At 57.8% G+C, this 27,932-nt stretch overlaps 2 protein-coding genes across 6 annotated transcripts in view; one reads left to right on the plus strand and one right to left on the minus strand.

The window, feature by feature from the left end:
* RELL2 (RELT like 2) overlaps positions 1-2,022 on the plus strand; it is a 44,045-nt gene extending 42,023 nt beyond the window's left edge. For all 5 annotated transcript variants that reach the window (XM_084636790.1, XM_084636793.1, XM_084636794.1 and 2 more), the window contains one exon: positions 583-2,022. The gene's annotated coding sequence lies outside the window, so the exon portion shown is untranslated. The remainder of the gene's footprint in view (positions 1-582) is intronic.
* On the minus strand, positions 2,012-27,852 carry FCHSD1 (FCH and double SH3 domains 1). The gene is made up of 20 exons (XM_084636789.1): positions 27,774-27,852; positions 27,340-27,437; positions 26,382-26,427; positions 20,476-20,549; positions 13,284-13,428; positions 12,997-13,133; positions 12,608-12,671; positions 12,200-12,328; positions 10,562-10,684; positions 10,195-10,290; positions 9,926-10,042; positions 9,510-9,614; positions 7,187-7,348; positions 6,811-6,939; positions 6,473-6,556; positions 5,956-6,133; positions 5,159-5,364; positions 4,149-4,245; positions 3,633-3,700; positions 2,012-3,021 (listed from the first exon to the last, which is right to left on the minus strand). Exons 1-20 carry the CDS (start codon positions 27,792-27,794, stop codon positions 2,956-2,958), a joined length of 2,145 nt encoding a protein of 714 aa, XP_084492915.1. The 5' UTR covers positions 27,795-27,852; the 3' UTR covers positions 2,012-2,955.
* Between the last annotated feature and the right edge of the window lie 80 nt (positions 27,853-27,932).

Raw genomic sequence — 27,932 nt, forward strand, 5'->3', positions numbered from 1 at the left:
GTGGGGACAGTGAATTTCTCCTCCCCACATCCTGGCCTACAGAAACTTGGTGTGATTTGCAAGGCTAGGGCTCAGCTGGCTCTAAGCCTTCTTGGGAAAGAATCAAGGCTCTTGAAGGGTGTTGCCTGGGGGCCGGAGGGAGAAGTACCCTGACATGGATCAGCAGGGGCCAGACACTAGCCCAGCTTTGCTCACCACTGTTCTCTCTGATAGAGCAGGAGCCCTGCCAACCAAAGGGCAAGACAAGAGTCAGATGAAGGTTGGCATGGGTGGCCCAGTGCCAGTAGCAAGAGGAAGCAGGATAGGTGGGAGCGATGGCCAAGCTGGGAGGGGGATTGAATCCAGGTTCACAGCTGGGAGCACCCTGGGAATTCCCCACTGACTGGCAGGACATGGCCCAGGACAGTCCTGCCTCTCCGGGAGTTTCTCAGGTGCCAGCTTTAACCAGCACTAGCCAGAGCAGCACTCCAGCTTCTGAAGGGCCAGTGGCAGCCCTGGGGAGGAGAGGGGCCCGTCTGCAGCCAACACCTGACACGTTTGTCTTCATTCTCTCCTCTCGCAACTCTCTCCACTCCCACACAGACACAGCCAACCCAAGGCAGGCTCAGCGCGAGGAGCTGAGTGGGGACAATAGAGGCAAGCCCTGGCCCAGAAGAGCTAAACTGCACTTGGCATGGCCAGAGCGACGCATGGATGCGCTGCTTCATTAAACAAACGACTGTACTTGGCGACAGACTCATACCCATCGGCAAGTCACCGGAGCTCCCAGCCCCCCCTTGTGCCCCCCCTCAGAGTGCAGGCTGCCCCATGCCCTGGGGACACCCCACATTTGGCCCTCTGGGGAACCCTTCCACTCCCCCAGCCAGACTGGCACTGGTAGGAAATCACCAGCCCCATGAGCCTGGCGTTGGCATGCTGGGCAGGCCCAGCTCCACAACCTGCACCCTGCTGCTATACAGATCTTCCCAGCTCCTACCAGCTGACTGGGCAGGACGCCCGCTCTGTGACCCTGCCTAGCTGGGGTACTTGGACTGGCTCAGCCCTGCGCTTCACTCTGGGGCTCGAGGGACTGAGCCATAGACACTGGGCTCCAGTCCCAGCTCCACCTCGCAGCCATGGTGCTTCAGCGACACTTGCCCTCCCAAGGGGTGACCCAGGGCCCAGTGCTTCTGAGTCGTTCGTGGTGCTGAGCTCGGAGCTCACCCCTTGGAGGAACCGCTCTGCCCTCTCCTAGCGTCTGCCATTTCAAGCATAACCCGCGTTGTCTCCAGCAGCCCAGGGCTGGGCGCCCCCTAGGAATTGCCATTCTGAGACAGCTAGTGAGTGCAAAGGGGCCAGAGCTGGGATAGCGCAGCCTATGCCGAGCCCAGGGCAAGGATTCACACACTGACCAGCACTGGCTGCTGTGAGCAGCCCTAGCAAGCCAAGTCCAGCATGGCAGCAGCAGTGTGTCTGCACCAACCCCTGCCTGGAGAGCTAAGTGCCATGCAGAGCACAGCAGCTGGTGCAGCTCAGGCAGGGTCTGTCTGTGTGTGGCCCCACCAAAGCAAGCTGAGACAGACGGTCATCACCTCCGGCAGGGGGCACTGCCCAGACTACCACCAGCCAAGGACTGGCAGAGCTGGTACAGCAGTCTCTCCACAAGGACAGAGCCACAAATGGCACCATCTCCTCTTCTGAGCAGCTGCTGCCCAATGAGCAGAGGGGAGCTGCCTGGACCAGCTCTGCTGTAGGACTTCATGGCAGGGGACCTGGGCCATGGCCTGGGGCAGACCGGGTGGAAGTGGCTTTTACCCAGCGCTGTAGCAGAGGGGCAGGAGCAGCCTGCTCTCCACAGCCTAGCTAGGAAGAAGGGGTCAGAGCAGGATGGAAGCAGCTTCCCTGTAGCTACATTGGTGTGTATTATAGCGTAGTGTGTTGGTGGTGACCAGAACAGTGCACAGCCCAGCTGCTGGGGCCCGGCTTTGGTGTTTAACCCCACTGTAAATAGACAAGCCGAAACCATTAAAGCTGCTGAGCACACGTGCAGAATGAAATCTGTTTATTGGGGCCTAGTGACCAGGCCGTCCCCAGCACAGGCGGAAGGCAGCCGAGGCAACCAGGGTCCAGCCTGAACACAGCTGCTCAGCAGAAGCATCCGCTGCTGGGCCCTGCAGAAAGAGGGGCACAGTGCACTCAGTGCAGTTCTTCCCATCCTGCCCTGCGCTCACCTGCAGCCCTGCTCTAGGGACAGGGCACAGGGCAGGTCTCTCGGTGCCTTTCAGGGGGAATGTGCAGAAATGCCAGCTACCAGCAGATGAGCCAGGGAGGGGCAGGATGGGCACAAGAGATGCTAGATACCCCACCCTGAAAGAGGATTAATCCTCACATGCCCACAGGTGGGAGGGCCCCTGGGCTCAGCACTTGACAGGGGGTCTGGCAGAACTGAGAGCCAGTTGGAAGCGGGCAGTGAAAGGAGGAGGGAGACAGTGCTGGCTACAGGTCCCCAGCCTCCTGGCAGATGCGTTTCCCACTCCAAGCCTAGGGGTGGGAGCACCCTGCTGGCAGCTGCCTGGAAGGGAAGTGGCTGCAGATGTACTTCTCCATCCCTTTGCTGCAGGTCTCCTGGGGTGAGGGACCCACTGTCCAGTCCCCTCAGTGCTGGGGGAGTGAGGAGCATGCATTCGGTAGCTCTCTGCCCTCCCCTGGGACTATGCTCCCCCAGGACCCCTCCAGAATGATCAGCCCATGGGGGTGCAGACAGGCAGCGTGGGCTGCTGATCAGGCTCTCTGCCGCACTAGGGGTGAGCTCCAGCACCCCCATCCCCGCCGTGGGACCATCCCCAGATTTCTGCTGCTGGCTGGGGAGGAGTGGGAAGGTTCTGAAGCAGCAGGAAGCCAGCGCACCCACAGGGTGGCGAAGTCGGTGGCAGCAGTTTTGCTCAGGCGACACACTGCGCTCCCAGCTGAATGGCATCAGCTGATGCGCGGTTCAGGCTCGGGTTCTGAGGCTTTGGCAGGGGGAGGAGGCGGCGCTCGCAGCTAGAGAGAGAGAGAGAGAGAGATACTGATTACAAGAGGCCAAGGACCCTGCACTGCACCCACACGTCCCCGCTCCGTGCCATCTCCCCACCCTCCCTCCTCACACACGGGGCACATGGGGATCAGGAACACAGCCCTCAGAGAGGAGAAGCTGCTCCAGGCAAAGGTGTAATTACGGGGGCCCCTCCCCAGCTTCCAGGCTGTGAGGGACAGCGATGTCTGCGGTCCCAACAGGAGGGCTGGGGGCAGTGAACAGCACAGGACCGTCGGAGGCTGCGTTATGTACCAAGCTCAGCAGAGATCCCTGGCTGCAGACCCCCAAACCGTGGAGCCGCAATGGAGAGGCAGGGGTTAAGGAGGGACTCGCAGCTAGGGGAGAGAGGACAGGCCAGGGGGACTAGGGTTGGACGATGGCTGTGGTGCAAGCATGGAACAGGGTGAGGAGAGTTGGACATTTGGGAGGAAGTAACAGGGTGACGCTGCTGGGAGCCGAGGCAGGCTCATGGGCCCCCCCAGGAAGCCTTTGTCCTCACGCGCCACTTTGTGAGCACCAGCCCGAACCCCTGGATGGGGCAGACGTGATTCATCCTGTGCCTGCAAATGCTTCTTACCGGGCGGATCCGTGCTGCTCCCAGGTCTGGAGAGCTCGGTCCACTGGCTACACCATCCTGCCTGCAGGCTGAGAACACAGACCGGCGTTAATGGCAGGACACCGGCTGCTCTCCACACGCCTGCACACCAGCCCAGCAGGGACCCCCAAGATGCTGGGCCCAGTCTCTTTCCACCCTCACCAGTTCCCTCCCTATCCCCCCAACCTCCACAACACAGACACCCCATGTGCCAAGCGGCCCTAGCAGTACCCTTCCCACCAGGAACCCACTTTCCATCCACGGCTGCCATTGGGGGCTCCTGCACAGAAGAAACGCCTGCTGTCTTGCTGAGGGGACATATTTCTGGAGGTTTCCTCACATGACAATCTTTAATTTCTGGAGATTCCAGGACAATTCTGGAGAGCTGGCAACCCTAGTCTTGCCCCCTTCTGAGCATTCCGTTTAGGCCAATGCCCTGGAGCCATCTGGGGGAAATCATTAGAGCAGCGGGAGGCCAGCACCCCGTGAGGCACTCACCTCCCAGCAGCACTTCCGGAAGGGGGTGGGAGCCCAGCCTGGCACCGGGCACAAGGACCGGAGGGGAGAAGGCTGGAGGAGATGGTGATGGGAGCTCCTGGAAATACAAGCACAAGCAGGCCGCAATTAAAGAATTTTGGGGCCTTCATACTAAGGAAATTGCTCCCGCCACCTTCCTTAGAGTGCCCACACTCACACAGACCCCGCATGCCCCTCAAACCCACCAATCATACTGGGGCGCTGTGACAATTTCTAGAGGAGGTGCTGAAAGCCATTGAACTGTAACCCTGTGCGTGACAGAAGCCAGGCACTCACTTGCTATTACTCCAAGCTGCTGCACGCTCAGCACCCCTAGTTCCAGTGCCCCAGTGTGCCCCACCAACCTTCCACCAGACCCCCAACATCCCAATCACCGCAGCCCCCAACTTCACTCCACAGCTCCCTCAACACTCCCCACAGCCCACCAACAACTTGTCCACACCTACTTCTCCCAGGACCTTCCTGACCATTCACTGGTGCCCCCCCCACCCCCCCGGCTCAGCAATCCATTCCCGTCTCAGGCTAGGGTGGCTCCTTCCAATCACGGGGGCCCCATCACCTGCCCCACACACCCACAGCCCCACGCAGACAAAGTCCCCAGGCTAGGGGAAGAGTCTCCCCATGGGAATTCAGTGACCAGGAGCCAGAAGCAGAGCCTGGAAAGGAATTCAAGGCAGTGCCCCCTCCTAGGCGTACAGGGGAACTCAATCCACACCCTGGTTTGGTCCTGGGAGGAACAAGGAACAGAGGCCTTGTCTACACTATGGAACTTCAGTACTTCTGAAGCCAGCTGCCAGTAGCCATGTTAGCTGAACAGGGCTGGGAACAGGAAGTCCCTTGTCCGCCCTTACAACTGCTCTAGGCCACTGGCACAATGCTGGGAATCGGGGCCTGTCTCCGTCAGTCTGTCTTGGAGAGAGGGACACAGACAGCCAAGCCTGAGAATGGCAAAAGGGGAAGTGGAGACCAACCTGCCCAGCCACTCCTATGGCTCCAGTTATTTCTTCCACCACCAGTGAAGGGAAGACCCCAACACGCCCGTTGAAGTCCCCTTTCCAGAAGCCATCGTCCACTTCCCCCTCCTCTCTGGGGAGCACTCGGATTATGGCTCCCTCGGGGAAGGTCAGCTCCTCCACACTCTGCCCCTCGTAATCGTAGAGGGCTCGCACCAGCCATGCTGCAGGCAGCCAGAGAGAGCAGGCAGAGCTGGCGCCAGCCGGGCACACACATAGAGACATTGAAGAGCCTCCGCCCCGCATGGGACGGTCTGAGCCCATTCTGCTGACACTGAGGGACACTGAGGCAGAGGTGCCAAGGCTCAGGGGGACTAGGCAAATGCTGATACCAGATGGAGGCACTGGGGTTTTCAGAGGTGACAGGAGCCCCCATTGGCTCTGCAGGTCAGGGGGAGCTGCGGGTACTGAGGTCAGGGGGAGCTGCGGGTTCCGAGCCCCCCAGGAACCAGGCCCTGGGCATGCCCCATGGCAGGCCTGTTAAGTCAGGGGCCACTCTTGGAAGTGCTGGCCAAAGGTCCCAGGGGAGACAGGCATGAGTGGCCACAGGACTGGGACCATGTGCTCAAGCCAGCGGCCAGCCCCCCTCAGCCACGCTGCAGGCAGAGCTGCTGGTCCCCAATCATCCAGGGACGGACCCTGGGAACTGAACTCCTTCCCCAGCTGCGTGTGCCCAGGGCACTCCTCTTCCCACATGCGGACACAACCCCATTGTCCCAGTGCACCCACACGGAGCCCCAGGGCTTGCCACCTACCTCCTGGCTCCAGCACCAGGTCCATGGTCATAATGCTAGTGAGCTCCCTTTCCAAGGCAGTCTCGGAGGAGCCCTCCTGGCAGCTCCCGGTCAGCGCCCTGCGCTCTCTCCCCACAGCGTCCAGGAACATCAGGTACTTCTCGGGGACATAGCCCACCTGCCCCGCTTGGTTCCGAGCCTACAGACAGCCGCCGGGGGCAGGAGAAGCCGAGTTAGGAGAACCCAGCCAGCTCCCGGGGCCAGGCAGCAAGGACTCAGCCCTGAGCCAACCCAACTCCTGCACGAGAACCCAGGGCAGCCAACCCAAGGCTCCCCCATCCCATCCCAGGTCACGGGCCAGCGCCCAGGAGGGAGGGAGGCCCGAGGGAGCCAGCGTCCACAGCCCATTCCCCAGCTCTCTCCGGTGCTGCCTCCAGCGAGGGAGGAGGCTAACCAGCTGCTGTGCTGGAAGGGGATGTGCCCATGGTGGTTCTTCCCCTCCCTCATCACAGACACATCCCCACTGCCCCGTGCCCACCTTGACCCATTCTTCCACATCGCCGTCCTCAATGACCTCCAGCTCCTCGCCCTGGAGGATGGACAGCTCGTCAGACTGGCAGGCCTGCACAAGGGACAAAAGCCATGGGACAAGTCAGAAGCAGTGCTCCCTGCAGCCAGCTCCGGCTGCCAAGCTCCTGGAGGAATGCAGTGCCCCAGCCTGGGGGGAGGGGGGAGGGAGCAGAGAACCTGCTGCCAGCAGGCATTACCCCAGCCTGGGGCACAGGGCCCTTCACTCAGCATCCAGAGCACCCTGAAAGAGCGTTGCATGGTTCAGAGGTCTCCTGGGTGCTAGTGTCCCTGGGGTGGGGGCCTTACCTGGTACCCGAAGAACACCCTGCAGGTGGATGGGTAGATGCGGGCAGTGCCAGGGCAGAGACCAGCATCCTCAAAGAGCTCCTCATTATCATCATAATCGTCAAACTCTGCCAGATCAAACTCTTCTGCCTGTGGACAAACCCAGCATGAGAGAGCACCCTGCACCCTTTCGCCCTGCCACTCCCTGGGCACACGGGGCTGCCACAGGACCAAGTCTACACTCCTGGCCCAGGCCACCCCAGCAGCAGATGCTCCCGCTCCCCACAGCCGCTGGCACAGAGGGCTCCGCCCTGCGGAAGGGGTGCTCTGGGCTCTCAAGGGCGCTCTGGGCTCTCAGGGGTGGATGGGAAACCAAGAGCACAGGGACAGCTCTCACCGTGGGAGTCGACTCCTTGTCCGACTTGCGGGCCTCGCTCAGCCGTCGCTCCTGCTCCAGCTCCTCCAGGACCTGCCCCATGGCTCCTGCCAGCCAGGTGTCCACATCTAGGCCGGCCTGGCGCAGCAATGCCAGCCGGGCATCGGCCTTTACTCTGCTGACCTTAGGGACAGTGGGAGAGCAAGCGCCTAGTCAGCTCAGGCCTCAGCACCTGCCATGGGCCTGGGCCCCCAGCCAGCCAGCCAGCATGAGGAGTCCCTCCTGCCCAGCAGCAGGGCTGGGCCGGGGCCATCAGCTGGTGCCAGAGCCATGTGGGGGGCAGGGTTGCCAACTTTCTAATCACAGCAACAGACTGGACTTTTACCGGCCTATTAAAATCTCCCAGATTGCTTTCAATAGCCATCAGGAGATCGAAGCCGATTCCAGTACATGCACGGCCAGTCCAGGAGGGTTGACAACCCTAACGGGGCAGGGGCAGGGGGTGGGAGGGCTTGAGTCTTGTTCAAGTTGGAATCATGTTTTTATGCAACTCCACTTGTGTCTCCAAGGAATAGCCCTGTCCCTGCTCCTCCCCGCAACCCTCTTGGATGTTTTTTTCCCCAAGAGTTCTGCTCTGCGAATAATTTGGGGGCAGGTCTCTGGCCTGTGCTATACAGGAGGTCAGGCTGGATGATCCCAATGATCCCGTCTGCTTTGGAATCTATGAGTGCGTGTGAAATACACCCTGGACCCTGCTTCAACCCAGACTAGATGAAGTTTAACAGAATAATAGGGGACTAGGCATGCCAGAGATGCCCCTACATGACCATTGTCATTCACTGTGGCCAGAGCGGGCTGCACAGAGGGCTAACAGTCTGCAGAGATGCATGCCACATACATGGCAGGAGCTAGAGATGCTGGGCCAGACTGTTGCTAGTGACATGAGTAGGGCCCTACCAAATTCACAATCCATTTTGGTCAATTTCACGGTCATAGGATTTTAAAACAAGTAAATTTCATGATTTCAGCTATTTAAATCTGAAATTTCAGTGTTGTAATTGTAGGCGTCCTGACCCAAAAAGGAGTTGTGGGGGAGCAGTGGCGCTGGAACATTTTAAAAAAAGTGGTGGTGCTGAAAGCCAGCCCCCCTTACCCTTGTCCACTCTCCCACCCACCTGAGGCTGGGAGCAAAGCTCCAGGGGTGGGACTGGCAGCCGGAGCCCTGGGCCAGCTGCCCTGGGCCGGCAGCACCCCCTCATCCCTAGTTCCTGCACCTATGTGTGGGAGTTACAAAGTTATTGTGGTACTGCTACCCTTACTTCTGCGCTCCTGCTGGTGGCCGTGCTGCTTTCAGAGTTGGGCAGCTGGAGAGCGGCGGTTGCTGGCCGGGAGCCCAGCTTTGAAGGCAGCACCGCCGCCAGCAGCAGCACAGAAGTAAGGATGGCACGGTATGGTATTGCCACCCTTACTTCTGCGCTGCTGCCTGCAGAGCTGGGCCCTCAGTCAGCAGCTGCCGCTCTCCGGCCAACCAGCTCTGAGGGCAGCGCAAAAGTAAAGGTGACAATACCGCAACCCCTGTAAAATAACCTTGCGACCCCCCTGCAACCCGCTTTTGGGTCAGGACCCCCAATTTGAGAAACGCTGGTCTCCCCTGTGAAATCTGTATAGTATAGAGTAAAAGCACACACAAGACCAGATTTCACAGAGGGAGACCAGATTTCACGGTTTTTCATGGGCATGAATTTGGTAAGGCCCTAGACATGAGAGTAAGAAAAAGCCAATTCAAATACCGTGCAATGCTGCATGTGGGGCAGAGACCCGAGGACAGAGCCCAAGGCTGCTCTGTTGCCTTGAGAAGAGTTCACGGCCAGGTAATCCAAGACCAACACGTCTGCTAAGGGGCAGAGGGAAAGCCAGGGCCACCCTGCTGATTCTAAGCAACACACGTGGCAAGCAGCATGTTCTCTCCACAATGCTTTCGTAATGCAGCATTATCGACAGCATTGTCTGTGCATTGTGGGGCCCCGTTGCAGCTGCCACAGAAGCATGGCGTGTCGGGAACTTGTGTTACCCTGCCCGTCTACCCCCCTTGCTGCTGGGATTCACGTCCTGGCCAGTCCTTCCCATTCCAGCTGCACGGAGGGCTCTGCAGGCACAAATCCTGGCAGAACAAGCTGCATCCAGCAGCAGCAGCGCTGGGTGCACTGGCCAGCAACAGGAGCAGCAGCACAGGAGCGGAGGATGGGTAACCAGTGGGCACAGTACAAGTGGTGCACATGGAACAAAGCCAGTAGCCAGAGGGATGCGCAGCCCTACGGACCTGCCCCCCACCTGCCAGACCCACCTCTGCTTTCCGGATGTTCTCGCTCACTTCTTCCATCCTTCTCTCCATGCCGGGCATCTCCACTTCAGGGGCCTGCTGCCTCCTGGCTTCCATCCTCTGCAGAACCTGCACAAGTCCAGGCCAGACTGAGCCCTCCTGCCGCCTGGGGCTGCGGCTCCACCACAACCCCACTGGCCCCAGACCCCTGCCCCGGAGAGAGACCGGGACTACTGGGTTGGGGGCTGCCCTCACTTCCCCCTGACGAGGCCAGAGACCCCCTGGCCATGCCCCACAAGAGTAGAGAGGTTTTTTGGGGGCAGGGAGAAGTGGATCCGTCCCGCACCGGAGGCAGAGGACAAGCCCTGCAGCGAGGATGCTCCTTCTGCTCTGGGACGAACCCAGGACTGGGGCTTAGCTGGGCAGCCCTAGGCACTCACCTGCTTGCCATGAGTCTTTATTTTGTAGTCTCTGGCTGCCCGGGTGGCCCAGCGCCGAGCCTCCTTCTCCAGCCCGCTCTCCACAGCGCTGCCACTCCTCGCCTCCAGGAGGCGCGCCTAGGACAGAGTATCACAGGTCAGAGTGCACCCTGCCACCTTCTGCTGCCAGCCCTCAGACACCTCTGCCGGCTGCCTGGCACCACCCTGGGAGAGCTCTGCCAGGGAGTCCCTTGTCCCCACTGCTACACGAGCCCGGCCTCCCGTCTTACCTGGTCAGCGCCCGATGGCTGGAACTGCTGCTCAGGAGTTGGGGCGAAGGCAGTGTTATCCTGCAGGAACAGGAGGAGGCTCTGCTCCCTGCACACCTGCAGGAGCAACAGTGGGAGGGTGAGCGGGGCAGCACACTGGGCCCTGGGAGGGGTTTGGGGTAGGGGCAGTCGGGGCCAAGTCACTGCTTGGTCACTAGGAACCCATGACCCATGGCAGTCCACATCCAAGCCAGGTGCAGGGGCACAGGCATGCCTGGGGGCTGGCACCATGCCAGGAGGTAGGGGTGTGGGGACAGCCAGCACTACACAAGGTGTGGAGATGGGATGAGACTGGCCCCTCCTTGCAAAGCAGGGCAGATTCCATTACCTGTGCGGAGGCCTCCAGGATTCCCCGAAACCGCTCCTGCGTGGCGTGGCAGGCCTCTAATTCTGTCTGACTGACCAGGGTCAGGTGATCCCGGAGCCGCTCGTACAAGTCACCATCCAGGGTCTGGAAAAGCACAATCAGGCCAGATACTGGGGGGAGGACAGGGTTGGCGGGACTCCCCAAGAACGACCTTGTGCGCCCACAGGAGAGGAGAGTCCTCCTCTGAGCTCTGCTGCACAGGGGGAGGGATAGCTCAGTGGTTTGAACATTGGCCTGCTAAACCCAGGGTTGTGAGTTCAATCCTTGAGGGGGCCATTTAGGGATCTGGGGCAAAAATTGGGGATAGCTCCTGCTTTGAGCGGGGGGTTGGACTAGATGACCTCCTGAGGTCCCTTCCAACCCGGAGATTCTATGATCACACAGACCAGAGGAAAACTAGGATGGCTCCTCAAAGGACAAGAGAGCCCCCTACTGCCAGGGGAGAAGGCAGCCAGTGAATGGCAACAGGATCAGCTGGAGTGAGGTCTGCTTGGAGAAGGGGCAAACAGGCCAGCTGGGGCTGGGGAGAAAGGGGTCAGAGGTGCACGGGGCTTCGCGTGGGTTCAGGCTGATCCATGGTTTGCGGCTCCTGAGCCGGCCCCAAAGGACATTCTGGAAAGAACTGAAGGGACAGCTGCAGCTGCTTGGCTTATGGGACAGGGCTGCACTCAGGGAATGCAGGGCTTCCCCCTAAGCTACTGTCCCAACACAGCATGAGCTTGTGTGGATCTCCCAGCTCCTGGCCTGACCCACCAGGGGGCGCTGTGGGGGCAGGAGTTCTGGCTGTAGGGGTACTCACCGTCCCAGCCTCTGCCAGGAAGGCTGCTGTAGTGCTGGGGAATCTCTTTCAGCCCATCAGCAGTTTTGTGCCATATGACAAACACGTCCTTCCCTGCCCATGGGACACCGAGCTGGGGCTGCCCATTGGCAGCGACCTTGGACTCCTCCCCTCCCAGAATCACAGCGGTTCCGCCATGCCTGACGTGCGGAAGAGGAGCGAGCGCTGCATCCCCAGCCTGGGAGCAGGTGGGTACATGCAGCAAACCCTCTGCACCAAGAACCACGCCCTGGTGCTCAAAGGCAGAGCCCAGGGGGAAGCTGCACAGGAGACATATCACAGTCTGCCCTAGACACTGGGAGGCCCAGGCAGATATGGCCTGGCTTCAGGTCTCAGGGGAACCCCAACAGGAGGGAAGGGCCTTCGCCCATGTCCGGCCCCAGCTGCACAGCAGATGCTTTCCAAAGCAAACCTGGAACTCCAGGACCTCAAGCCCACCACCACCCAAGGCCTCTGCTCCCAGCTCTGCCACCCTCCTGGGGCAGGGCTAAGAGGCTCCTGCCTCCTCAGTGAGCTACACAGGAAACCTCCACAGGCCCCAGGATGCTGTCACCCTAGGGAACCCGGCAGAGAGAGGGGCTGGGGCACTCAGCAAAGCAGCAACACAGCCTGGGAACAGCTCCAGGATTCGGGGTTGTTCGTCTCCCCTCTAGTCACTGGAGCCTGCCTCCCGCCCCTAGACTGGCTTCTTAGGGCAGGCAGGAGCATGAGTGCCCCAGCTGGAAGAGGGGCTGGCTGGCTGCAAGGCGAGGCTCTTCTACCTTCATGACGGCAGGCAGCTCGATGTGGTAGTAGTGCCCCAGGTGGGCATTGGCAGCTCCCAGCGTCAGCAGGTATTCATTCTGCGCCACCGCCAGCTGCTGCGAGTACTCGGCCAGCTGCACGGAAAACTGTGGGTGGTGGGGAGAGCACAGCCTGGGTAATGGGGCAGAGCATGGCCCGCTGCCCCGTGCCCTCTGCAGGGAATCCCCCGATCAGGCCCGGCATCCCCCTCTCCCCACAATCAGCCCCTCCCTCAAAGGGCTCTGCCCTCCTCTCATATGGTGTCTCAGGGCCTCCCAGCAACCCTGTACCCAAAGCACTGCCCCTCCCACAGGAAGAGTCAGGCTTTCCCCACCGTGCCTGCCAGGCCCCCTTGGCCAGAGGCCTGGGCCTGCAACAAGTCTGACCTTGGTGCTGAGCTTCTGCAAACTGGCCTTGGTGTGGAATATGCCATGGTCACTCTTCCGGAGCCTACAGAAGGGACATGGCTATCAGTGCTCAGGTCGCTTCCCCTTCCCACAGGCCCCTCCAAGACAGGCACACTCATCCCACACCAAGGGAGCCACGTCTGCAGTGGGGGCTCTCTCTAGGCCCCACAGAGCACCCTGCTCTCATGGGGTGCAGCCAGAGGCAGAGGTGGGTGGTCAGGAGATCCCCTCCCCCTTCCCAGGACTGGTGGGATCATGTTTCCTGCATGGACCATCTGACCAATACCCAGGCACCATGGTGCCCTCTACTAGATGCCCTTACAGGCCCCCCCCAGCCCCGATCCACAGGGCAGGTGCTGCTTGCTCACCGGGCCTCCACATCAGTCGCTTTCTCCTTGGCCACCTCGCTGACCCGCTGCAGATGCACGTAGCGCTTCTTGGCTTTGCCCACTTCCTTCACTGTCTCCAGGAGCTCTGCCTGTACCCTCTGCAGCTGCTCCGTGCTCTGGGGCAGAGAGGGGGTGTGAGCCCCACAGCCCCTCCCCCAGCCCGCCCGGCGCCTGCCCCCTCCTCTGGGAAGCCCCTCTGAAGAGCAGGAGGTTGGGGCCTGTACCCCAGTCTCTCCTCCCCTCCCCCCCACCCCCAAAGACTGTACCTTTTTGAGCAGGTGTTCCTTGGACAGTCGGGTGGTTTTAGCCACCTCCAGACTCAGGTTGCGGTAATTCTCTGAGGCTGCCACCCGGGCCTGCCCGGTGCACACTGTGCTGTCAATCGCCCCCTTCCAGACGGCAAAGGCACTCCTGCAGGGGACGAACACCGGAAGGAGCCTGGCTGCCCCCACGGAGCAGAACAGCCCCTCTCCCCCACACTGGCCCTGTACACGCACCCTGTCTCCCGCCCCCTGTCTCCACAGCAGCTGTCCCAGCTCCTCCATTGCACCTGGATGGCCAACCTGCTCCAGGGACCCCATGGCTCCCAGACCCTGAATGGAGAGCCCTGGGTCGGGTGCTTTGCACAGCCCAGCCTGGCTGGCTCTTCCCTGGGTTTCTGCTGATGTGCAGTCCCAGATCTATCTCGGGGCCATTATCCAGCCCTGCCTCTGGAAGCAGCAAAGCCATTTCCTGAGCTTCTGTCCACCCACCTCAGTTGCCCGAGCCCCACCCACATCCTGCATCAGCCCTGCAAACGACTGGCCATGCTTGCAGGCCTTGGCAGAATCACTGCTGTCCAGCTGGTTTTTGGGAAGCCCTGTCCCTCGGGATCTCACCTTGCTGCCCAGAAAGTCTGACCCAGAAAAACCCCGTTATTACAGCACAAAGCACCCCCACATGCTTCTCCACAGCCCCTGCAGAACATGACATGGCCTAATGCTGCATGGCCTACGACAGCTCCTGTCATAAATATAAAGGGAAGGGTAAACCCCTTTAAAATCCCTCCTGGCCAGAGGAAAAATCCTCTCACCTGTAAAGGGTTAAGAAGCTAAAGGTAACCTCGCTGGCACCTGACCCAAATGACCAATGAGGAGACAAGATACTTTCAAAAGCTGGGAGGAAGGAGAGAAACAAAGGGTCTGTGTCTGCCTGTATGCTGCTTTTGCTGGGGATAGACCAGGAATGGAGTCTTAGAACTTTTAGTAAGTAATCTAGCTTATGATTTCTTTAAATGGCTGAGAATATCAGGGTTGGAAGGGACCTCAGGAGGTCATTTAGTCCAACCCCCTGCTCAAAGCAGGACCAATCCCCAATTAAATCATCCCAGCCAGGGCTTTGTCAAGCCTGACCTTAAAAACTTCTAAGGAAGGAGATTCTACCAGAAAGGAACTGTGCTGAATAGAATGACTATTCCTGTCTGTGTGTCTTTTTTGTAACTTAAGGTTCTGCCTAGAGGGATTCTCTATGTTTTGAATCTAATTACCCTGTAAGGTATCTACCATCCTGATTTTACAGAGGGGATTTCTTTACTTCTATTAAAAGTCTTCTTGTAAGAAAACTAAATGCTTTTTCATTGTTCTCAGATCCAAGGGTTTGGGTCTGTGGTCACCTATGCAAATTGGTGAGGATTTTTACCAAACCTTTCCCAGGAAGTGGGGTGCAAGGGTGGGGAGGATTTTGGGGGGAAAGACATGTCCAAACTACGTTTCCCAGTAAACCCAGTTAGAGTTTGGTGGTGGCAGTGGAGATCCAGGGACAAAGGATAAAATTAATTTGTACCTTGGGGAAGTTTTAACCTAAGCTGGTGAAAGTAAGCTTAGGAGGTTTTCATGCAGGTCCCCACATCTGTACCCTAGAGTTCAGAGTGGGGGAGGAACCTTGACAGCTCCCTCCCCAGCTGCCTTTCCCCTCACGCCGACTCCAGCTCCTAGCTCTCCCCTCCCACTGGCCTCCACTCAGTAGCTTTGGATTTCTCTCTGGCCCTGGACTTTTCTTCTCTCCCCACATGCGCTCCATCAGCAAGGCAGGACATCTCCATCTCTGAAGCACTACCCCTGCCGTCCCCTGTGCGGAGACCCTCTCCGAGCCTTCCTCTCCTGTACCTCTTCCTCCTCATCCCCACCCGAGCCCCAGCTCTCCAGACCAGGGCTGCCCTCCTCACACACGGGAAGAGGTGCAATCCTCAAACTTGGGCTCCCAACAGGCACCACAGTGCAGGGGACAAGAGCCCCCTTGGGGGAAGAGGCAGATTACCATTTTGAGGGGCCCTAGGCCAGAGTAAGTGGGGGCCACTCCCCACCCCTTTTGCCTGCAGTCGCCCTTGCCCCCCGCCTCTCCTCAGCACTCCTGCCGGGGAAATGAGGTTGGGGCACGAGGGCTTGCCAGTGTGCTCCTGCTGGGGAGCAGGGGAAGCCCCTGCACCCCAACCCCATTCTCCAGCAGAAGCACTGGGTGGGTGGGCGGAGCAGGGCATGGGGGCACCCATTTTTCCAGGGCCCCGCAATTGGCATGGGCCCCACTGGTCCAGTAGCTAATCCGCCACTGCTTCGTGGGTTGCTCTAATGAGCCAATGGGTCTTCTCTCCTGGCCCCTATGTCTTTCCTCTCTGCAACTCCTATTGCCTGTACTGAGCTTCCTGCATCTCTCTACCTCATTGACTCTTGCCCCTCATATCTCCCAGGTGAAAACCTCTCCGCTCTCCACTGCCCCTCTCGTATGCCAGAAAATAAATAGCTCTGGACAGTGTTTAGCGGGACCATCTTCCCCCTAGAATACCAGAGCTCTCAAGAATGCCACACATATGTACACGCACTCCCATACACACACACACACGCCACTGCAGTGCATGGTTAAACTCTGCCGCATTTCACCCCAGAAGTGGCTGAATTTTCGTGGTAGATGAGCGACTCTCACACAGGTATCACTCGTTCTGTAAATGTAGTCACCTCTGGGGTGAAACATGGCAAAGTTTAACAATGCACTGCAATGCCACAAAACCTGGTGGGGAATGGGAAGCGAAGAAGAATTTCATTGTGATGCTGGCAGCTTGTGCCAGGGTCCTAGGTCTTGCTGAATGCTTACAAATGCATAGCGAAACCAGTCCGTCTTCCCTGTGTGTTGGCACAATCCAAATAGATGTTAGATGTGAAGTTGATAAGAATGTGTTTAATGTTTTATAAAATGCTTGTAGGATGCTGCATGTATTGTCCTCACTCAGCTACGCCCCATATTATAAAGTGATAGCAAGCATCTGCATTGTAAACCTCTGACTGCGTAACTCACCACACAGGGAAAAAGCCTTGTGTAATGCAAATGATGGACTCTAACAATGTTAAATCCTGTTCATTAAATGCAAAGGAGCCATGGTGTGAGATCAAGGCTCAAAGACTTCAAGTGCTTTCTTTCCCCTCATCCCATGAAGAAGGGACCTGCATGGGAACTGTTGTGATTGGCTTGATTTCTGAGGAAAGAAGATATAAAAATGCCTTACAGTGAAAACTGACCATCTCTTTGCTGCTTGAAGCAAACAGGTCCAGGGCTGGGGACTCTATACTGAAGTGAGAGATCTTCCAGGGTTATCCCTGGGTTTGCCCAGAAAGACATTTTGAATGGACAGATTATTACATCTGTCACCTTTAGGAATCACACATGGTAACTCACTTGTGTATACATTTGCTTGCTTCAACCTGTAAATAACCCATTTCTTTATCTAGAGGTTTATTAACTAGGAAAATTTATTACAGGATGGGCTACAGGTGTTGTCTTTGGTGTAAGACCTACAGTACCAGTTGATCTGGGGGTAAGTGACTGATCTCTTGGGACTGGAAGCAATCTGAATATTGTGTGATTTTTTTTTTTTTTTTTGGTGTAAGTGACCATTTATCGCTAAATCCACCTTGCCTGGGTAGCAACATAGACTAGAGAGTCTGAGGGAACTGTCTGTGACTCCATGGTGAGACTGGTACAGTGATCCAGGAGTTCACAGTTGTTACAGGGTTGGTGAAATCTAATTACAGAACACGCCGCCAGCTTGGGGTGTCTGCCCTCTTTCTGACAGTCTGCCCTCAGTGTCATGAGCCTCCAGACAGCATGACACCCCTCTCCAGTTCAAACGGGCAGAAAGATAATTGCCCACTTTCAGTACCAAGAAATTCCAATGGCCAAGGCACAAAGGCTGTGTCTGCACCAAGCATTCACAGCTCTCCCCACGGTTGGCCTAGCACTGCTCAAGCTCTGCCTGGGCTAGCAATGGCAGAAGGACCCATGATGGCTAGACAAGGGTGAAATGCCCACAGCCAAATCTACACAACTGCTCCCACCAGGGTAGGGGAACCAGGAACAGGGGAACAGCAGGGAAAATGCTGAGGTTCTACTCTAACAGCATTAGCTAGCAGGTGCCTCCCACCCCAAGGCCTAGCTACACCATCCTCCTTCCCCAACATCCCCGTAGATCTACACCCTGATATAGACACCACCCTGCCCACAAGACCTAGCCGCACCTGCTCTGGGATCTACACCATAACAGACACCCCTGCACCCCAGACATCCCCATGTCCCCCTGCCCCGACACCCCTGGGGATGTACACTCCAAAACAGACACCCCAATAATCTAGCCTCTCCCCCATGCTCTGTTCCTCTGGGATCTAGCCCCCTGCACCCACCCACTCTCCCCCCTCCTCGCTGATCAGCTGCCATAGTTAGGCCAGCTTCCGCAGCAGGGCTGGGGGTCTCTGCTCTGGTGCAACTGGGATGTAGCACCACCTCTGCTTGAGCACTGCTCCATCCCCCTCAGAGCCCCCCGGCACAATTCCCTGCTGGCTGAAAATCTGGGACATTCAAAATGGGGCCGAGAGTGGCTGGTTCTGTACATGGACTTGGCAGCCTCAAACTGTCAGGGTGAGCTCAGGAACTTCCTGCTGGTTCAGCACTTGCACATGCCAGGCCATGCAGGGAGGCACCTGACAAAGACTTCAGGAACCTCACTGCAGGCCCCATTGTTTACATTCCTGGCCTGAATTAGCTCTGACCTCCCCACAGCCAGCACTCCTGCCCCATTCCTCATAGCGCCCCCTGCTGGGAGAGGCTGGGGCTGGAGTATCTGGGAGCTCCCCACAGCCAGTGCTCCTGCCCCATTCCTCAGAGTGCCCCCTGCTGGCAAAGGTGGTGAGCTTTTGTGATAATTGGGCCTACAAATGTATCCTGCTTGTGAACCTAACTGTGGGAAGTGGCTAAAGATTTATGAAATGTTCCGATAACAATGAAGGTTGTTGGGAAAAGGTGCAAAAAGGAGACAGGGAAACAGAATTAGTCCAAATAAAAAGGCTTCTATCACTCAAGGATTGTGCTAGGATCAGGCCTGGTGAACAAGAAAAGTGTGAGACTGGAAATTAATGGATCAAAATAGGGTTGCCAACTTTCTAATTGCACAAACCTGAACACTCTTTCCCCACCCTGTCCCTTCCCTGAGGCCCTGCTCATTCCACCGCCCCCCATTTCTCACTCTCCCCCACCCTCACTCACTTTTACCAGGCTGGGACAGGGGATTGGGGTGCAGGAGGAGGTGAGGGCTCCAGCTGGGGGTGTAGGCTCCGGGAGGGGCAGAAATGGGGGGTTCAGGGCATGGGAGAGGGCTCTGGGTTGGGGCAGAGGGTTGGGGTGCAAGAGGTGGTGAGGGCTGTGGCTGGGGGTGTGGGTTTCAAAGTGCAGGAGGGGGCTCAAGGGTGGGGGTTTGGGGTGCAGGCTCTGGGAGGGAGTTTAGGTGCAGAAGGGAGCTAAGGGCTGGGGCAAAATGTTGGGGGGGGGGGTCTCTGGGAGGGAGTTTGGGTGTGGGAGCAGTTCCGACCTGGGGTAGGGGTTTGGGGTGCACTTACCTCAGGCGGCTCCTGGAAGCAGCCAGCATGTCTGGCTCCTAGGCTCAGGGGCAGCCAGTAGGCTCTGTGTGCTGCCCCTGCCTGCAGGCACTGCCCCTGCAGCTCCCGTTAGCCATGGTTCCTGGCCAATGGGAGCTGAGGAGCTGGTGCTTGCGGTGCGGGCAGCACGCAGAGACCCCCTGGCCGCCTCTCTGCCTAGGAGCCGGACATGCCAGTCGCTTCTGGGAGCCGTGCAGAGCCAGGGCAGGCAGGGAGCCTGCCTTAGACCTGTTGCGCCCCAACTGGACTTTGGCCTATTAAAATCTCCCAGATCACCTTTTAATAGTCACCGGGAGATTGAGGCCAATTCCGGGAGACCCCCAGCCGATCCAGGAAGGTTAGCAACCCTAACTGGCAATTAGACCGAATTGGCGACCAACATACTGAGAGGATGGGCTAGTCCGCCAACACTGCTCCTTGTGTTCTCAGAAAGAAACTTTGTGGGGGGACTGCTTCCCCCCCACCCCCATGTGTCTCTTTTCTTCCCTACCTTATTTCTTCTCTTTCCTCTTCTCTTCTCCCTCTTCCCCTTTTTCCTTCGGTCTAATATGAGTCTGGCTTAACCAGCCAAGACTGCATATTTTGCAACACTTCTGTGAGCCTGGCATCAAAGAGGAAGCTCAAAGCAATGCCCTAAACAGCCTGATACTGGTACTAGTTTGCCAGGTCTCAGGGCAGCTAATCAGACCATGTGCTGGGCCTGTTTTGTTCCAGCAGCAAGGCTGCAAATAAAAGTCAACACCAGAGCCAGAAGCTGCATTTTCTGCCCTCACTGTTCTCATCTCTCCCCTTCGGTGTGTGTTTGGCTTGTTTTGTTTTCTAGACAGCAGGATCAGGCTTTAACAACAATTCCAGCTCCAGTTAACTGGCCTTTCGGGGAAAAGAAGTTATTACCATCTCTGATACCATCTGAGAGACTGTCCAACAAGGGGCTTTTCCTTCTAAAGACTCTCCAGCTAAGGAGAAGGGACCCAGGGATGTGGTTACACTGACAGCCTGACTTAATACTTCACATTTCAAACTCTTGAACTGTTTCTCCTCCTTTGCTGTATCTTCAATAACAGGCTGCTTAATGGGGTGCTGCCACGGTACGACGTACGCTGGGGTCTCTGGGTAGCAAACCCTGACCCTTGTTTAACCCTGTTTAGTGCTGGACAGTGAGTAAGTGTGTCACATTAACACCTCTGACTCTTTGTGCCCATATCTTCCACCTAAGTTAACAGAACAGAGCTCCCCCAACAGCCAGCTCTCCTGTTCTGCTCCCTACAGCGCCCCATGCTGGAGAAGGCTGGGACTGGAGTTACTCTGAGCTCCCTACAGCTGGTGTTCCTATGCTATTCTTTATAGTGCCTCCTGCTGGCAAGTCCAGGACTAACATAGCAGAGAGCTGCCCCTGGCTGGAGCTCCCTCACAGCCCCAGATGCTGACGGCAGGGCAGGGCAGGGCAGGCCAGCCCAGTACAAACAGCGCGTGGCTAGCAGGCTCGGGGCCCAGCGAGCTGTCCCACCTGGAGTTGTTGGTCTCATTTCGGCCCCGCTGCCAGTCTCTCTTCAGGAACTGACCAGCCAGCCTCTGCAGTGCCTGCAAATAAACCCTAGATCAGTCACCAGTGCGTCTCCTCTACCGGCCCCACCTGGGGCTTCCAGCCAATGCGGGGAGGAGGCTTCTCCCAGACAGGGCTCGCACCCAGGGCACCAAGCTCCTCCACCTCCTGGTTTGTTCCCAGCAATGCCCCACTCAGAGAACAAAACCACGGCTGTTCCTATGCACACTGCACATGTCCCAGCAACGCCCCCCAGGGCACACTTCCCGCACCGGGACAGTCAGAAGAACTGGGGAACGAGCGCGGCACCGACCAAGGCTGTGCAGTCATTCAGCTGGGTACAGAGTCAAGTGCGTTGTCTCTATCCATGAGCCCCCCTCCCTCCAGGGCCTCCCTCTGGGAGAGGCTGGCAACGGAGCAGCAAGGAGCCAGCACTAATGCACCTCTCCCTCCAGTGCTTCCTGCTGCGGGAGGCTGAGAGCTCTCCAAGGCCAGAGTTTGGCCACTGTTCTCTGCCCCTTTGGGCCCTTTGCTACCTGCAACAACAATGAAATGGGAGTGAGAAATGGAGGGGCAGTGCAAGCGAGGGGACAGAATGAGTGGGGCAGGAGGGGCAGCGGGAGAGCGAGAGCACAAGTATCTATTACAGGAGAACCCTGGTCTGCGAGGGAGGCAGGAAACGAGGCAGCTGAGTGGAGCAGGGGCGATGGAGTCACAAACCAAGAGCAGGCCGACACTCAGAAGGCTTGGCCAGGGTGGTTATACCACTGTCCTACACTGGCAACGTGCTCCTCACGCGGACAAGCCTGGCAAACTGTATTTGGACTAGCCCAGCGTAATCCAGTCCCCTCAGCGAGATAAGCCACTCTGGCAAAGATGCAGCATGACGGGGGTTTGGGTTGTTATCTCAGTGCGGCTGTGCCTGCACTAGGGCTTTGGCTGGCACTATTCGAGCTATACCACTCTTCACCCCGCTGACCGATTGGCTAGGCCGGCCAAGTCTGCCTCAGAGACGGGCCAACAACACAATCAGCTGCATCCTGGAGGCAGGATGGGGTGGGGGCAGGGAGGGGCACCAGCCACTGAGATGGGGAAGCCAATGGAGGGCAAGAGGCCAGGAATGACCCTGCTTCCAGCACAGAGAACTATGTGGGCAGCTGGCACAGGCTCCTGAGGGGACTCAGAGCCTAGCACAGCCCCCTGCAGCCCAGGGTCTGTGGCCTGACTGCACAGCCGCCATACACATTGTGAGCATCTCTCAGAGAAAGCAGGTAGCTCTGCTGCGGGGGCACATCTCCCTCCTGAGCACCACGCAGAAACAGAGGCCTGCTCAAGGCAGGGAGCTTGGCAAACTCTGCTGAGGCTGTGGCATCATTACACAATTGGTTGGCGAGACAATGCCCACTGCCGCCCGATGCAGCAGGCACAGCCCATCCTCTCTGTGGTACCCACTAAGGGCTGTCGCACTGGTTTAACCCAACCCTTGTGTGGATGCTCTTATTCTGGTTTAAACCAGCCTTTTGTCCATTTCGGTTCACTTGAGTGGGGACAGGTTCAGGCTACATGGAAATGAGCTGCTTGGGAAGAGAAAGTGTCCACGGCGGGGTCTGCACCACTTCAACACCACCACCTTCGCAACCAGTTCAAATGAATCCGGCGCATCCTTCCTGTGTGGTCACAGCCCAAGGAACATGGCCCTCATGCAAGTGACACCTGCAGCTACCGGGAGGCCTGCATGTCACCTCCAGCAGGGGCCCCATTCTCCCCGCGAGCTCGAGAGCACAGAGCCCTGGGGAGGAGGTGGGAGTGGAAGAACCAAGCTCTGGCTGATGCTGGTCGCCCAGTCTCTTTGGCTAAGGGGACTGACCCGGTGAGCCCCAGTGCCCACAGGGTTCCAGAGCTTAGACATTAGCATGTGCTGGCTCAGCTGGCAGAGTCAGCAGCTCTCAGGAGCCGCCTAGCAACAGCGACACTATAGAGCTGCCGCCAGGGGACTGCAGCGAGATGTCAGCCCCTGAATAATGTGATCTGGAAAGGGAACAATCCTGCTTCTCCTGGGCCTGCTCACCCACCATGGGGGGAAACCAGCAACAGGATTAAAGCAAATAAACAGTGGCAGTTTTCAGGAGTGAGAGCAGCTAGAGATAAAGGAGTGAAGTCAGAGCCCCCTGGGCAAGCTGGAGAGCCAGCAGTGTGCTAGAGTTCAAGGCTATGAAACAGCTCGACCAGTCAGCCAATTCACTGGCACCTTCCAAAATATTCTCCTCCAACCCCAGACTAAATCCAAGACGTGTCAGACCTGGAGGAGGGTCTGGGGTTTTGAGGAGTGACAGCCAGCTCCCTTCTCCGCCCCATCTCTCAAACTCGGCTGAGAGTCGTGACCACGACTGGCCAGCAAACGCCCAGCTCGCAGCATGGGAAAAGGTGTCCAGCCAGGGGCCAGTTCAGAAGACTGTGTAGCAGCCTGGCAAATGGGGGCTTGCTGACAACACAGAATGATCTATTCTATGGGAATCAAGGCTGAGAGATTTAACCTAGGAAATGGGACATGGCAGCAGATGGAATCAACACAGACAGGTGGAACACAACACACAGTGGGGCCACATCAAGTACTCACACACAGCTGGGCGGGGAGTTAGTGGTAATCTCTCGAGCTAGGCCTAGGAATCAACATGGGCAGTGATGACGTCTGCTCAGCGCCCAGCAGCAGCCAGGAGAGAGAAGAAGAAGTTAGGTCGGAGCAGGGACAGGCAGGAAATAACACAGGAAGGATGTCAAGTGCACAGGAGACACCTCTGCGCTCGCTTGCCTACCCACCTTGCCAGAGGAGCGGGCCAGACAAGGAGACAGGTGGCCAGAGCAGCCGCGAGAGGAAGCAACACAGATCAGGGCCCTTTCATTTTGGAGAGGAGAAAAGCAAGAGGCACAGACAGGCCCCAGCCCACAGTCATAGAGGCCCACAGCCACCATCTCTGAGGTGTGCCTAGGATCCCGGCCCCTCTCACAGGGACACGCAGCCCCCCCTCTCTGGGTTGTCCCCACCACCTCCTGCCTTGTCACAGGGGCACACAGCCCCCCTCTCTGGGGTGTCCCTTAGTCCTGATTCCCTGGAAGAAGCCCGCATGCGCGTCTGTCTCAGGATGTTCCCAGGTGCCCTACTCAGCTTTGCTCGCTGCACTCATCCACTTGGCGACACTGTCTCGGTTCCTGGCCAGCGGTACCATCAGCACACAGAGGGCCTCCCACTCTCTGCGTAGCCACCTCTCTCTCCACCTGCCTTTCTCCACTTCCTCTTGAGTGAAGGCAATTTGAACAGGGCCTGGCAGCAATCCTACCCTCCCTCATGCGAGCATGCCCCATATCCTCCTGGTATCACCACTAGGAGCCCCAGCTTCCTCATTAGTCAGCTTCTCCTCAGTGCAGCCATGTGTCTAACCTTATAGGCATCTCACAGCCCTGCCACAGAGCCAATGGGGCCAGAGCCTCCGCAGCCCCAGCAGCCACTTGCTGGTGGGTCACACCTCTCGTCTTCCTTCTGCTCACGGCACAGTCCTCAGCCACCCACGCAGTCCCCTCTGCTCTTTTTCAGGAGAGCTCAGGCTCAAGCCCCTCTGGGAGATCTGGCCCCACCAGGGGCACTGAGCACTTGGGAACCCTGACCCTTAACGCCACAGGTTGACCCAGCACTCCTCCCCTCATTCCTTCACACCTGCCGGCTGCTCCCTTCACTCCTCCTGTCTCCACGAATTCTTCTCTTGCTGAGTCTATCACACTCTCTCTATTACCCCCAGCTCTTTGGGGAGCTCATTCTCTTTCCACCCTTTCAAACCCTCACCTGGTACCTTCAAGTTTCTTCCCTTCCTCACCTTGCAGGCTCAGCATTTGGTTCTCCCTTGTGGGCTGCAGCTCGGGTGGGCTGGTGTTACTTATTGTCCTTTGTAGCAGAAGCTCTGTACCATGAAAACACAATGTAATACTGGATAACGAACTCTCCTGAGAAGGCCATTTAGAGGCTTTCATTGCCTAAGGACCAGGTGGCACGTGAAGTAAAAAGGCTAACGTTCTGAATGAATCAAAGGAAAGGATTCTCCGCTAACCTATGGAATTCACTGCAGCAGGACATTTGAGGCAAACCACTTAAGAAAAACCTGCCACTTAAAAGAGCAGCACACACCATGGCCCTAGCAAGGAGAATAGAGAAAGTGGGCCCCATTACCAAGTCCCTGAAAGATTCTAGCCATTCCATATCCACTCTCTGCAAGATGGAGATTGGACTGGAACTTTACAAGAGGATTCTCCAGCTTCAGGGCACAAGGTGGAGCTCAGCCAGGCTCAGAGAGGAATTTGCTTCCAAGGGGTAACACTGTGGACACAACACATAGCGTGACGGGCATTTCACGTTTTACATCAGACCAGTGACCTACTTAGGAATGACGGTGCCTCTGTTTCTATTGCAGGTGGGAGGGAGCTATGGGGGGGGAAAGGAGGGGGAGATCGTGAGGAGGAAATCCAGAGTAAGGTGGATGGGGAGCCGGCAGGGGGGAGCTGTGAGAGTGCAGGAGGCATAAGGGTTTTGCTGAATGAACACCAAGCTCCTCCTTGGGCCCAGTTCTACAAACGCTTAGTCCCAGTCATGGCCCAGCTGGCTCCAATGTGGCCGTGTGGGAAAATTACTGCAGGATCAGGCCCTCTCTAGATATTTTGATTACACCCACTGCCATGGTCTCTCTCTAGCACTGGGAGAAAACAGCCCAGCAGAAGGGACCGAATGCCCCTGCCTAGGGCTGGGTACAGAATCATTTATCCTGGATGTGTTCTCATTCGTGACCTATGCCCAAGGAAAAACTACTGGGCCAGGTGGGAGCAGGAGAAGAGGGGCTAATGGCAGCAACACCCATTGCTGGTGGGACTCACCAGAGCCATGAGGGTTAAACATATGCCCCCACCCCCTCCTGCAGTCTAACACCCAGCACTGCAGGCAGCAGGACGGAGAGAGCAGAAGTGTGCCGTGTCAGCCTGGCAGAGATGCTCCCCTCTGACCAGGTGCAGAGCAGCCCTGCTCCAAGTGACTGTTATGCCCAGGGCTCTGCACATCACCCAGATGGTCTCCCCAATGACAGCTCCATGCTGGTGCCAGCTGACACCAGAGGAGGCATCAATGCTGGGAGAGGTAGTGATGGAACCCGGATGCCACATTGCCCCAGCTCAGGTACCATTGGTGAAGGAGGGCTGACTCAGAGCCTGTCCAGCGGAGGAACGACGAGAGCTGCCCGCTCAGCTACACCATGTCCAATGCCAATAGATCCTTTTGGACTCCAGTGGAAGGGCTCAAGCCTGTAGAGTGGATGGAGGGACCCAGCACCTCGTTGGATGGGGCCCAGCCTGGCTTTCCCCAAACTTCACCCCAAGGAATAGACATATGACCTGACCTCCCGCGAACAGACCTGATTCATCCCTGGGCTTCGGGCCTCCCTCGCATGCACTCTGATGGCTCCACAGCACCCATGTGCCCAAATAACCAAAGCCTGGAGAACAAGACAATGACAGCTGCACATCTTGCCCTCCACCAGACCCCCCCAGCGGCTCTGGGGTTCATTCCACAGCTCGGAAGAACAATGGCTTCAAACAGGTGGAACAGGCCAGCCCTATTCCTCCTGCTTGGCGTGACATTACTGTGAGCTCTGAGCCATGACAAACAGGCCATGACTAAGGCTGGTTGCCAAACTGCTTTGACTTCTTGCCCTAATTGCCTTCGAGTCACCCCTGCCATGGCCTGTGATTAGCACCTTGGGATTCAGATTACACACACCTGTACCGGAATGCGCTCAGTGATGTCTCTGAACAAAGCCCGAGACATGGCCCCTCCTTACCTGCCCATACTCCCGCTCGATGGCAGATCTCTGCTTGCTGTAGGACCTGCAGGGAGAGCACATGGTGGTAAGTGGCAGCTTGTACATGGCTCAGGACATGCCCAGAGCCCCTCACCCTTCATCTGTCAGCCCGGCTTCGTTGCAGCTCCCCATGCACCCTGCACGGCCACTGGGACACCACACCCATGAGTCCTGGGGATTGCCTGCATCAGAGCTAGTAAAAGGGCATGGAGCCTTTTGCCTCCACGGTGCCCATCCCAACATACTCCAGGTGAGCAGCAAATGGAAGCTGTTCCCACGTGACGGCTGCTTGATGGCCCACAAGAGGAACAAGTGGCTGAGACTTAGGTCAGTCCCTGGTCAGTACGTATCCTCACCATGTAAAGCAAGATCACAACCGACACCAGCCAGCACAGGCACAAAACGAATGGGCCCACATTGGGGTGGGGCGGGGGGGACGCGAATGGGCCCCGCAGATGACACACCGTGTCCAGTGGGGCAGCAGAAGTGTATTGCCACTGCCTACACCTTACAGGGCTGAGGATTCTGCCTCCAGCCTCGGCTGTCAGTGACCTCTTAGTAGCTGCTAAATGCATCTTAAATTACCGTCGCTGTAATATATCCCCGCTATGCTGTCCCCCACCCTGCATTCCCATGGGTCTCTTCCGGCACCATCACCAGGAGCTGCTGGTGAACAGCACAGGACACAGGCTGCCCAGAGGGTTCCTGCTTCTCAGCTTCATTTGTCTCCTTCCCCCACTGTGAAGAAGGAAAAAGACTCCACCTAGCTCATTGCCCAAATGAGGGATGTCCCCGGGGGAGGGGTACAGCCTGGCGGAGTTTGCAGGTCTCAGCCAGAAGGATCAGCCTGGGGGGCTGACAGCAAGGCACAAGGCGCAGGATAGACACAGCCACTCTCTGCTAGTCCCTGATCCAAGGCAGCTTTGGCCTCCGGTACCTGATGTCCTCCAACAGCTCTGTCTCTCGCTGCTGCTTACTCTGCAGGCTGGACAGCTGCTCTATGAAGCGCACTTTCACCTCCTGGGTCAATTTCACCTGCCAAGGAAGGAGTTCTTAGGTCAGGGCCATGCTCTCCACCCCGGGCCTCACACGCTCCGCAGCATCAGCGGCCCCCTCCCACGATCGGCTCGCCGCCGTCCACACCACAGACCCCTCCCCCCGCCCGGTGTGGCCTGACTTCCAGACCCTGCTAAGCAGGAACCCAGCAATAGCCTGGAAAAGCAGGAGCCGAGAGGGGACAAGGCAGGGTGCTGCAGGGCTGAGCTGGCAGGGCAAGGGCCGAGCGCAGCCACTGTCCACAGCCCGCACCGGACACTGCCGGTCTGGGCACCGGGCTCCTCCGCTCCGCTCCCTAGCTGCGTCCTGACCCACCTTGCGGGGAGGCGGCTGCATCCTCCCCGGTGAGCTGCGCCGCGTCCTGCAGCGGCCGGGGTTGGGGGAGCCCGGAACTGCCGGGATCCGCCCCCGCCTGTCGGCTCCGCCCCGGCCGGGCCCGGACTCCTCCTAGCAGCGGGGCGCTGCTCCACGGGC

Source organism: Lepidochelys olivacea (genome assembly GCF_965140295.1).
Source record: "Lepidochelys olivacea isolate rLepOli2 genome assembly, chromosome: 8".
NCBI lineage: Eukaryota > Metazoa > Chordata > Testudines > Cheloniidae > Lepidochelys > Lepidochelys olivacea.

Bases quoted from the DNA above. Each gene is read 5' to 3' on its own strand.
- FCHSD1 (XM_084636789.1), bottom strand. From the start codon at position 27,794: ATGCAGCCGCCTCCCCGCAAG. The intron at 6,940-7,186 runs GTGAGAGCTGTC...GTTTGTCCACAG, and splicing joins ACAAGGAGTCGACTCCCACG to GCAGAAGAGTTTGATCTGGC. The intron at 3,701-4,148 runs GTGAGTGCCTCA...CTGTGTTCTCAG, and splicing joins TCCGGAAGTGCTGCTGGGAG to CCTGCAGGCAGGATGGTGTA.